This window comes from Manihot esculenta, chromosome 14 (genome assembly GCF_001659605.2).
Source record: "Manihot esculenta cultivar AM560-2 chromosome 14, M.esculenta_v8, whole genome shotgun sequence".
NCBI classification, from domain to species: Eukaryota; Viridiplantae; Streptophyta; class Magnoliopsida; order Malpighiales; family Euphorbiaceae; genus Manihot; species Manihot esculenta.
Window position 1 is genome coordinate 3918380 of NC_035174.2, and position 11902 is coordinate 3930281.

The following is an 11902-nucleotide window of genomic DNA, read 5'->3' on the forward strand; positions in this document are numbered from 1 at the left end:
AATGTTTTTAAAATTTTAAAAAATCTATTAAATTAGGCTATCTATTACGCGTTACATTTAACGGTAAAAATTAATGAAATAATTAATTAATAAATTTTATAAAATTTCTGAAATGTAAAAACTAAATTCTTATGAATAAAATAGACATTATCTTTTATTATCATGTGTTTTGCATTTTAATTTAAATTTGTAATTTAAAATTTCACATCAATCTTTTATTTGAATGCTATTTTAAATGTAACGGCAATATATACAATGTGGAATTGACCCAGCTACGAAAAGGATGTGCCTCAAGTAGTAAATAATATAATATTATAAAGTGAACATTAGAAAACATTATTCAATGCAATTGTATTGGCCCTGATATATAAGAATATTTACTGATAATAACATGAAAGAAAAATAGTGATATCTATAAAACTCCATGTATTTTAGAGTCTTAGACCCGCGGAAATGCAGCAGAGATTTACCTTTGTTTTGATCTCATTTGTGCGAGGGAAACAGAGAAATTGAGGAGAATTTGAGGGAAACAAAGAGAAATTGAGAAGAAATAAAAAAAAATTGATGTTTTTTTTATTGTTTCGATAGATTTTTAGAATAGAATCAATTCAAACAAAATCATTATTTTGCAAGTGAAAAAAAAAACTCAAAAATATTATTTCTAGGTATGAAATAACATAATTTTTTCCTAAATGAAATGTTTTTACTACACTTAAAGATCAGGAATATGTAATGCACTAGTACTAGCTTTGTCTTCCTTTTTGGACAATTTCTTCCTTTTTTTCTCAGATGGAGGTTCTTTTGCTTTCAAGTCATTGGAGAAGGACCTCAATGACGCAGCTAGATGTTCATTTCTATGAGCTGAAACCAAAGAAGAGGGATAAGCACATCCAAGGGAATCAAAACATCCTGTTTTCTCAATTTAAAGAAGCGAAGGAAACAGGTGAAGAAAGAAAATAAAACCAAAAATAAAAGGTGAAGAAGGAATTAGTTTGCTTAGAAAATTAATTACTTCAAATTTTATAAATCATAATTATCATAATAATTACAGAGAAATTAGACAAAGGACAGACAAACCCATATAATGATGTAATCAATCAAACAAGAAAAATCACGCTACCATGTAATGTCACTAGGTCAATCTTCGCAAACTCGATTAAATAAGAAAACGTACCAGAAAGGATGACATCTTCCATATTCACAGATTTACGACCAGCATGCTGTGCAAAAAGCTCGAGGTCCTTCGCCAGTTGTTCTGTTTTCATAAAATAATTCATTTCATTAACTTAATTAGAGATTTTTGAAACAATGATAGTACATCTGGCAAACTACTTCAACTTTGAAGGAATTGCGTTCATTAACTGCCTGGTTATACTTAATAACATTTAATTATTACTGTAATCATGTCCTTGCAATGTATATCGTGTCAAATTCCTTCACGTCAATATTTCAGCATGTTTAAAATCTGAAAGCAATTATTCCTCTATGGTGCAAAAAGAACTTCAAGGAACAACCAAAGTCTCTCCAAACTGAATCAGAGTTTCCCAACAATAAACACAATCCATTTGCAACCAATTCATTCTTAATCAAATATTATATAGTTTTGCAACCAAAGGTGACCTACGGACGTCCAAGTGAGAAATGAATGAAACGCATAGGCTAAGAACTTACATGTTGCACGAAATTCATCGTAAAGCAATGTAAAATAACAAAAATACTGACAGCAATACCAGCAATTCTTGCATAAAAAAAATTAGGCTTAGGGGCTAGTCTCGAGATTTTACCTGCATATTTGAACGCCAAATCCGCAATGCAAGCAATTATTGGTTCAGATATATCCATTCCATTTTTCTTGGCTGCTCAAAATGAATGATGCACACCGATGAAATTGGATCAGGAAAAGAAATGCACTCAATTGCTGAGACAAATTGATGAAAGCATAAGTGTTAGGTAAAGATATTGAACCTTCAGTTTCAGCGATGGAGATGGTGGAAAGTCTGAATCGGTCTCGAAGAAGCTCGCTTTCCGAATCTTCATCTTCTCTCTCTGCATCGGTTCCATGCCCTCCTTCCATTTTGATCAAGGGTTTGATTCACTCATCCTTTTTGTCTATCGAAAAAAGAGGGAACGAAAAGCGCGGGAAGAAATTTAACGCGCCGTTTGGTTGGCACGTGATAAAAAGTAAGGTTGCACGAACTCGGCACCGTTTCGATTGGCAAGGGAGCAAGGACGTTGCACCTCATACCTTTACCCTATGCGTTGGCTTAGCAATAAAGCAGATCACGGTGGGTCCAACTGTTTCCAGGCTGGTTGTGTGGTAGCGTCCCAGCCAGATAAATGCTTGGAAATTTGGGCCAACACCTGCAGGAATTGCTAAAGGCATGCCCTTTAAAGATACAGGCCCAAAACAATTAAGTCATGCCTCTATTTGGACATTCGGTTTGGGCCCTAGTTTTCCGATTTGTGCTATAAAGTAGAAACTTCGTAAACGAGCGATAATGGCATGCTTGGGCATAGAGAGCCCTTCAAATAGCAATTGAATATGTGACCTAAACTCAAGAAACGAAATCAAAGCGCCGATTTGAACCAACCAAAGAATCGGAGGTTTGTTATGTTTCTAGAATTTCTCAGCATTCTAATCGCTGTACTATAATCTCATAAATTAGGAAGTGGATAGGCCCAAAGGCAGGAGCATAGTCATAATATAGCATCGTTGATGTTCTCTAAAACTCATAGGTGCTTTTAGTAAGATTTGCTGGCAACTTACAATCAACTCGATAAAAACCTATATTTTTACGAACCTGCCCATGTTGTAACTGAACATGATAAACCTTTTGATAAGTATTTGAGTTGTATATTCATTTTATAGGTTTAATTTACCATGATTTTAGGAGGTATAGTATTTTATGGATTCGTTAAGCCTATATACCTAGGTGCAGAGGAGACTTATCATATAATATGTAGCCAAATATTATTGAACAAATAGAATTGAATCATTAAATAATAGTTCTATTTTTTTATTTTGTTATTAAATTATTTGAATAGTTTAAATTAATATAATAAGAATTAACATTTTGTTATTAAGAAAAGAAAATTTTACTATTTGTTATTTTTAAATGAGATTATTTACTTAAATGGAAATTTTTTTTTAATAGTTGAATTGAGCATATTTAATCCTATAAAAAATGTAAGACTTATTTACACTATTTTCTATTTTGAAATTTATTTTAAAACTTCTCCATCTCTATGTGACTCCTTGCATTATCAAATTTTATCATAAGAAAATTTATTAGTTAATTTAATTTTTAAAAAATATATTAAAAATTTTATAAAAATTTTAAAAATATATTAATTAATTTATTTATTAATATTAATTATTAAATATGATAACACTTATAAATTTAATATGATAATAAATGCATTTAATACTATCTGAATAAATTTGAGAGATTAAATTTTATTATTCAATCTTTAATTTTTATTAAAAAAATATTAAATATAATAAAAAATTATAAAATTAATTAATAAATATTTTATAAAATTAACAGATAAGTTTTTTTATATAAATAAAAATTAAATAATAAAATATTTAATAAATAAATTTATCAATAAATTTTTTAAAATTTTAAAAATATCTTAATTTATTTTTTACAAGACCAATTAATAAATTCTCGCACTAAACGGATTAAATAATAAATTTTACACTTTATATCTGATAACTAGCTCCCTGAGCCTGAACATGCAAAACCCAAAAAACCCGAGCACAAACATAATTCACAAAAACCAACGATAGTACCGCAATCGCTGAGGCCCCTTAGAAGGTCGCCCGAGCATTTCATCCACCGCGAGGAAGAGCCGCCGCCACCGTATCAATATCTAGAAACAGGTGCGTCCGCACAAATTCCTGATTAACGTTTTCTGGAACATTTTCCTTGCCAGTTTTCAGATCTAATAGTTACAAAATGCAGCTAAGATCATTTACTCGTTTAATGTGTTTTTGTGTGGTGAGTGTTCAGTTCAAGGACTGATGGGAAAGGGTAGCGAAACGACGGCCATGGAAATTGACGCTTCAAAATCTACTTCCGATCAGATCAATCCCAGATTTTCTATCAATGGTTATTTCCTCTTGACCTGTTTTTAATAAAACGAATTTCATACTCTCAGTTTCATGGATTCAAATTTTATTTATATGATTAGTATTGACTGATGGTTATGTACATTAGTTGAGTTTCTGATGTGAATTTTGTAAATTCAGTGTTGCAGCTCCTGAAGTCTGCGCAGATGCAGCATGGGTTGCGACATGGTGACTATGCGCGTTATCGGTATTACACTTTACTTTTGTTAGAGTACTTTTATTGGAAGACTTTTAATCTTGGTGTTTAGAATTGAGTAATCTTATTCAAGCGCAGGAGGTATTGTACTGCTCGGCTGAGGAGGTTATACAAATCATTGAAGTTTACTCATGGACGCGGTAAATACACTCGTAGAGCTATAACTGAATCCACCGTTACTGAAGTGAGGTATGTCCTATTGATTTAGCTTGTATTCGTTCTTCTAAAGTCAGGATTATATATATATATTTTTTTTTGCTTGTATCTTTTATTCCCCTTGTTGCTTTTTCTCTCGCAACCCTGCTGCAATGACCTCTCTTATACTTGCTGACGCATCTTTTGTAACATCTGTTGGAACTTGGCTTTGTTTTTGTTTCTTTTTTCACCCTCACCAGATGGTTATCCATTGGAAGGAAAAAAAAAAATCTTTTCCTATGTATATTGGGGTCTATTTTGTCAACAGAATTATGAGGATGGTTGCGTTGAGTATCTTTGGTTCTTTCATTTTACTTTCTTCCTGTCACTATAGATCCTAAACCTATACAATGCCAAGAAATTACGAGGATCTATTTTCGTATAAGAGCCCAGATCAGCAAACAAATGATAACTTATTGTGTTTGAAGGGTTCATTTCTTATCATAACACCTTAATTTCATTGCTAAATGAATATTTTAATTTGTTTTGATTGTAAATCCATTTTGGAGAGAATGTTGGTTACTTGGGTTACAAAATTAGAAGCATCTCTTAGTGTTATTGTTGGATGGTGAAACTGAAGTTTTGTTTCTTAGTTTTTCAAGTTTATGATTTATTTTACTTGAAAGAGATATAGGTTTCTGCATCTGGTTCTCTATTTGGCGGAGAGAGCTTGGAGCCATGCCATGGAGAAGCGACAACTTCCAGATGGTCCAAATGCTCGACAACGGATCTATCTTATTGGGAAACTGAGGAAGGCAGTAAAATGGGCTGATCTGTTTGCACGGTTGTGTGCTACCAAGGGAGATTCTAGAACATCTTTGGAAGCTGAGGTGTGCCTTTGCTTTAGTTATCTCAAGTCACTTTTGAAGTTTTTGGTCTCCAATCTCTTGTAACACTATAAAGTAAATTTACTGCCTGTTGAATGCATCAGCTTTGAGGATATGGGACTTTTCCATTTGGGATAGTTTTACTTTTACCAGATAACAGATTTAACACTTGAATTTTGTAATCAAAATGAACTTTATAGCAAAGTTTTTCTTCGTCAGTTCTAGAGTCTAGACATGGCCAAACACTCAAGGTTGAGGCATATTTTCATTCTTAAGAGTCCCCTTTACTGGTGAAATTCATGAGTAAATGAATAGTGTAGCACACAATTGGGTATGAGCGTTTTTAAGATATATCTTATCCATCTGAGGGATTGGTATTGAAAGTTTGTTCTTTATAGTTCTGACTCAATTACATGTTCTTTTGGGGAGTTTGAGGATTCGAAGCAAAATGGAAAATCCTGTGATATACTCCATTATCTGTTTAGTATTTTCTAATAATATGCACTTTATCCTTACGTTTTATCTTGTGCAGTTGTGCACAATCTTATTGTATTGAATTCTTATATTATATCTTCCTACTGCTACTGAATTTGTACTGCCTGTTTGAATCTTTGTATATTTTGCTTAGAAGTATGATATGACTTCTTCATTCTAAATCAACAAAGTTTTGATGTACTTGCCCGTTTTGTAGGCGTATGCTGCCTATATGAATGGAAATTTGTTGTTTGAACAAGATCGGAATTGGGATACTGCATTAAAGAACTTCATAAGCGCCAGGTCATTCTTTTCTCCACATGTAATCCTTATCATGCTTTCAGTAGTTGAATACATGCACCTTGTATCCCATTAATGTGTTTGGAAACTTGTTGTTTACTACTGTATAATTGAATGGAATTAGTTGTATTTACCCTAATTCTGATATTTAGTTTCCTTTTAAGTGGTAGACTTCAATTTGCGGGGATAGAAAAGAGTGATTATGCAAATTATGCAAAGAAAAGGGAAAAGGTAGAAGAAGATATAATTTCTTAGCATTTGATCTACGGGTCAAGTTTGGTTCAACAGCAAAAGCAGTAACACCCTTTGAACACTTCTATCTCCTAATTCCTAAATTGAGGATATATGAGGAACCATATATTTACTTCACTTTCCATTTATTTAAGCAACAGATTTCACCTTATTAGAATTTATTCTTCATATGTGAATTCTTATTATAAATCAAGTAAGTTAAATTCATGCATGCTTGTTGCGGACAGAGTGATTGTGTTTTTCCTTTGTATTTTCATTTGTCCTATTGTGATTATTCACTTTAAATAATGAACATTATGTCTGTATCATAGACAATGATCCTATTTTCTGATTAAGTTACCATAATACAAGGAAGAATGATGTTGGACCTGATTTTAACATAAGTAGTAATGTTGATTTTTATGGCATTTAGTTGGGACCTCTGGATTGCTTCTTTCACTTCCAGTATGGCTTACGGCCCTTCAACAGTGGCAAGCTACAGTTGCTCTTGTTTAATTAAATATTATTGTTGACTAAATTGATTAATGTTTTATACAGAGCTGTGTATGAGGAACTTGGGAAATATGGAGACCTAGAGAATCAGCTTTTATGCCGTGAGCGGGTTGAGGAGCTGGAACCTAGCATTCGTTACTGCCGGCACAAAATTGGTGAGTCAAATCTTCAAACATCTGACCTCCTACAAATTGGTGAGATGGAAGGGCCTGCATTGGACCTCTTCAGAGCTAAGTTGGAGGTGAGACTGATTATTTTAGCAGTAACTTAAGTATTACGCCAATTTACTTTTTCCTCTTCTCCTCTCTATCCTTTTTCTTTTGTTTTCTGTATAATTTCATCTTTGTTATATGTCATTGTGCTTCTATCTCATAGTTCACTTCATAGATCCTATTATAAAATGAATCTTACACTCTTGAAGCTATGTAGACAAGGTTTATGTTGGATCAACTGCACTTCTACCCTTGTTATGTTATGCTAATGCATATGGATGATTGTCTTTTCATGAACCTAGATAGAAAAAGCATTAGCATTGATAACTTTTTTTTCCCCATTTTGAATCTTCCTATCCTGTAAAGTCTGTTTAGTGTGTATATGTTTGTGCGTGTGTGTATGTATATGTGCATATATGCGTGTATATGTGCATATATGCGTGTATATTTAATCCTTATTCCTGGTTTTTCTCATTCCTCGTTTTGCAGGCTGTTATGGCTGAGGCAAGGTCCCAACAGGCTGCTTCTTTGACAGAGTTTCACTGGCTTGGTCACAAATTTCCAATATCTAATGCAAAAACTCGGGTTGCCATTTTAAAAGGTTGCAACTTCTTACTACTAGTAATGATTAGAGAGGTGAACATTGTTTTGGAGAAATATATTGATGTGCTATTATTGTGTAACCTTTTCTTTCTCCCATTTTGTGATTAGCAAAAAATTATCATCAAAAGGCACCAAGGAGCTGCCAACCCTAGAACAAAATAATATCATTTATGAGACAAACAAAAAGAGCCGTGTTAGTTCACATTTATAAGAAATAGTTCCTAATAAACCAAAAGTTTAATGGTCTTATAACCCATTCACTTACTGTTATGATATGCTTTCTAGCAATGTTGTTGGCTGGGTGCAAATGGAATTTTTATTCATATATTTACAGTTGAATTTTCTTTTATCAATTCTATTTGATAATGAAGCTTGGTTGGGTTGAAGTTATATATATATAGGGACAGTATAGCTGAAGCTGGGTAGTTGCAATGCATTCCTTTGGTTTTTGCTCAGCACAATAATGTATGTGGTAGTTTGATCTTGTTTCTGATAATTACAAGTCTCCTGTCCTCAAGACATATAGGAAAATCTTTGTATGTAACACAAGGGCAGTGTATTTTTTATTGCTATCCTAGGAAGCCTGTTTGTGTTGTCATTCTGTAAGTTAGGAATGACCATCTTCATCTTTATGTTGCCATAATCAATGAAGTTCATTAGGAGGTGGTTACAATTACGTGCAAATTTTGATGTGTACCTTTGTTTCCCATCAATTTCTTTTATTCTCATGGCTCCTCAAATTCTTTTTGTTATATGATGATCTTTTCAGCTCAAGAACTAGAGAAGGATTTGCGTGGCCCAACTGCAGATTCTCTCCCAGCAGAGAAAAAATTAGCTATTTTTGATAAAATTTTTACTGCATATCATGATGCTAGAAGCTCCATTCGCAGTGACTTGGTATGGATTTTCATCCAGAAGTCTAACTATATTTCATTCAATAATAGGGTTTCTTCTGCTTGTTTTACTGTAAGTTTGTAACATCAAGTAGATATCCCCCTCCCCCTGAAAAGAAAAAAAAAGGGATTTTCGTAGCCTTGTAGTTGTGTTTCATTCTTCCTTCCAGTATTTCAGACTTGTACTCATGACATATTGCATCTTTTAGGTCAGTGCAGGTAATGCCGATAGTGTAAAAGATGACTTAAGTGGCCTTGATAAAGCAGTTAGTGCTGTACTAGGACAACGGACGATTGAGCGTAACCAGTTGTTAGTTACCATTGCAAAGAGTAAACTTACTAGGGGCCGTGATGACAAAAATGAGAAAGTTACCAGGCCTGAGGAGCTTGTTCGCTTGTATGATCTATTATTACAGGTTAACAGTCTTGCTGTACTATGTACTATCAATGCACTTCTCTCTTTAAAATTTTTTATGCAACCCACTTCTTAACATATATTCCACTACTCCAGGTTATGTAGCTAACCATTATGATCATGTTACATTTGACAGAATACATCTGATCTTTCTGACTTAGTTAGTTCTGGAAGAGATACAAAACATGAGGAGGTTGCATTCTCAGAAGAATGTGCAGTTAGAAATTTGGCTTTCCGAGCTCAAAGGTTTGTGTTTGAGCTCTTTCTAATTTGGTTGAATTGTTATTACAGGTTAGCTCATAGGTCATATCTGTCTTGCTGATCATGATAAACATTGTCTATTTTGGGGCCAGCTACTGTCCAATTCCATGATTTTACTCAAAAGGCAAATCTTTTATTAACGCATACTTGTTGCTATCCTTTGCCTTTCCCTTATCAGACCTTTTTTTTTTGTTATTTTCCGATTCTCTTGATTATTTGCTACATATAATCTTTGCCATGTATGACTAAATTATTCTACCAGCATGTTTTCAATGTGTTTCTGTTGGCTAGCACTCATGGCTTCATCACTGATCTATCTCAACTTCATATCATTTTATCTGTGCTCATGTCCTTGCCATTTTGTTCTATACAAGCACTTCTACGTCAAATGTTTTCTTCCAAGAAAAAAAAGAAGACACCGTTTATACTTTCCTTTTCTCTTTGGGATGTAAACAGGGTGAAATCATCTAGGAAGTTTACTGGGTTACTGATTTGTGAAGAAAAGGATGCCTCAGGCTTTATGGTTTCTTGCTTTTCAAATTAAGTGATTGAGACCAATCAATTTCTTGCAACTTGATTTTGGGTTTTTAAACCTCATCTTTCATGCTTCTTGATTTTTTACAGGTGCTTCTATGTAGCAAAGTCCTACAGCTTGGCTGGGAAGAGAACAGAAGCATATGCATTATACTGCCGAGCTCGTTCCCTTGCTGAGAATGCCTTACAGAAGTTTCAGTCTCTCAATAACTCTGATGAGGTGATTTAGCCTAGAAACCCTCTTTTAGCTGTTTTGCAATAAAATTGACGAGTCACTTGTTAATTTTTAGTTTGACTGTGGATTCTTTACTGCATGGTGAATTAATCTATAAAAAGTTGCTATGAGTGCTTCTTGAGTTTAGGATTATGTTTCTGAGTTCTGATGTGTGACTTGTTCTATCCAATATTTGATTACTTAATCATTTTGCATTACAGATGATGATGAAAGAGCTGAAGACATTATACAATGATTGCAGATCTAATAGTTGCATAGAGCATGCATCAGGAATTTTGGAGGAAGAAAAAGCTCCAGAGAAACTGTCGGAAAAAGTTTCTGCAATATCATTAAGTGGGGGTGACAAGAAGGTGCAATCTGAGCCCCTTTTTTTTCTTTATATCTGTTATTCTTTACCATATAATTATGCAACAAAGAAGAGGAATAGCCTACAGGAAGGAAAATCGTATTTCAATTTATCTTTTCTTGTCTTGTACCAATTGTAATACTTGAGTTGATTAACTTTCTGGGCAATATAAGCTACATTCTAGTACTTAGAAGTTATCCTGACCTTGAATAAGTTGGAAATTTATGTATCCATGCACACCTATGTGACAGTCTATATGAACTTTATCAGTCTGTTCATTGTATAAGCATCTTAATTGTGTGGTCTTCTGCTTGTTGATTTGTGTGGGGTGATGGGACAGTATTTGATGCTGAGTAAGTATTAGTGGTCATTAATGTGTTTACGTGAATGTTCTTTTACAGAAAATGATAAGTAAAAATATGGTCATAATGTAAGTGTAGCGTATTGAAGAATTTATCATAATTATATTTTTTTCTTTTTTGGAAATATAATTGTTAAAGCCTTCGTATATATCCTTTTTGGCTACTTTCAAAATGAGTTGGAAATTCAGGGTAATTCTAAAGCTTAACATATTGTATGATGCAGTATTGATAGTTGTGATTTGTCAGCGTATTCTACCTTGTAACTGAGCTTGTAGGAGTTCAGTTATTATCATGTTACATATTATCTATTCTAGAAAATGCAAGAGGACTGTCTGGATCTAAATATTTAACATGCTTGTTTTCAAGTATATAGTAATGTGCCTCTGATTTTTTTTTTTTTTTTTTTTTTGACAAAATGTGCCTCTGATGTATATAAAACTTACGTTGGTTTGCATATTAATTTGGATATGTTAGGTGGAAAAATTCCTTCTTGAGAAACTTGACGCCTATGAGTCTGCAGTTGGGAATGCAAATGTGAAAGCTCCTCCTCGCATTGAAGTCTTTCCCCCAGCCTTCCAGTCAATATCTCGAAATCCTATCATTCTAGATCTTGCTTATAATTATATTGATTTCCCATCTCTAGAGAACAGGATGAAGAAGGACAAGAAAGGCTTTATTAGTAGGCTCTGGGGATGAGTCTTGTAGGAGGCAGCATAGCATTAACCGAGAAAACCAGGAAAAAAGAAAAAGCAAAATGGATTATGTGACAAGGCATTGGAGGTGCTTCCCTTGAAGTTAGCAGCTGATTTTGTAATTGTATTTATTTCGTTTCCATGATGGTATTTCTTTTGAATTTTGGATATTTGAAAATTTTTGGGCTTTTTCGTTTTTGGCAAATTTTAATGAAAAAGATGAAGTATAACAAAGTTCTGGACCATCGGTTAGTTTGTGAAAATGGTTGGGTAAAAACAAAATAAATTTATGGGTTTCTTTAGTGACATACCAATTTAATGACCCTTTGACCAAAAAAAATGACCTTTTACTTGGATAGAAAGAGAAAAAATAGGAAGGTCTAGGCGTTAAAAATGTAGTGCTCTCGGGAGAAATAGGGAGAGCGAGAAGCTGTTGGCCTTGTTAGATAAATACGTCCTGTTGGCTCTTTGCATTTTC

The 11902-nt window shown here is 33.5% G+C and overlaps 2 protein-coding genes across 3 annotated transcripts; one reads left to right on the forward strand and one right to left on the reverse strand.

The window, feature by feature from the left end:
• Window positions 1-633: 633 nt before the first annotated feature.
• LOC110600447 (protein MHF1 homolog) lies at window positions 634-2230 on the reverse strand. The gene is made up of 4 exons (XM_021737307.2): window positions 1966-2230; window positions 1785-1856; window positions 1175-1255; window positions 634-861 (listed from the first exon to the last, which is right to left on the reverse strand). The coding sequence occupies exons 1-4, from the start codon at window positions 2072-2074 to the stop codon at window positions 713-715; spliced, it is 411 nt and encodes a 136-aa protein (XP_021592999.1). The 5' UTR covers window positions 2075-2230; the 3' UTR covers window positions 634-712.
• A 1495-nt stretch (window positions 2231-3725) lies between these two features.
• On the forward strand, window positions 3726-11669 carry LOC110600080 (signal recognition particle subunit SRP68). Of its 2 annotated transcripts, XM_021736794.2 has the most exons (14): window positions 3726-3886; window positions 4017-4115; window positions 4256-4322; window positions 4410-4520; window positions 5161-5356; window positions 6045-6130; window positions 6917-7112; window positions 7573-7684; window positions 8456-8583; window positions 8789-8995; window positions 9131-9240; window positions 9880-10009; window positions 10225-10374; window positions 11207-11669. In XM_021736794.2, exons 2-14 carry the CDS (start codon window positions 4028-4030, stop codon window positions 11426-11428), a joined length of 1803 nt encoding a protein of 600 aa, XP_021592486.1. In that variant the 5' UTR covers window positions 3726-3886; window positions 4017-4027; the 3' UTR covers window positions 11429-11669. The 2 variants fall into 2 exon arrangements, with proteins under 2 accessions (XP_021592486.1, XP_021592487.1); XM_021736795.2 differs by lacking the exons at window positions 3726-3886; window positions 4017-4115; window positions 4256-4322 and having other exon boundaries at window positions 5153-5356.
• The last annotated feature ends 233 nt before the right edge of the window (window positions 11670-11902 follow it).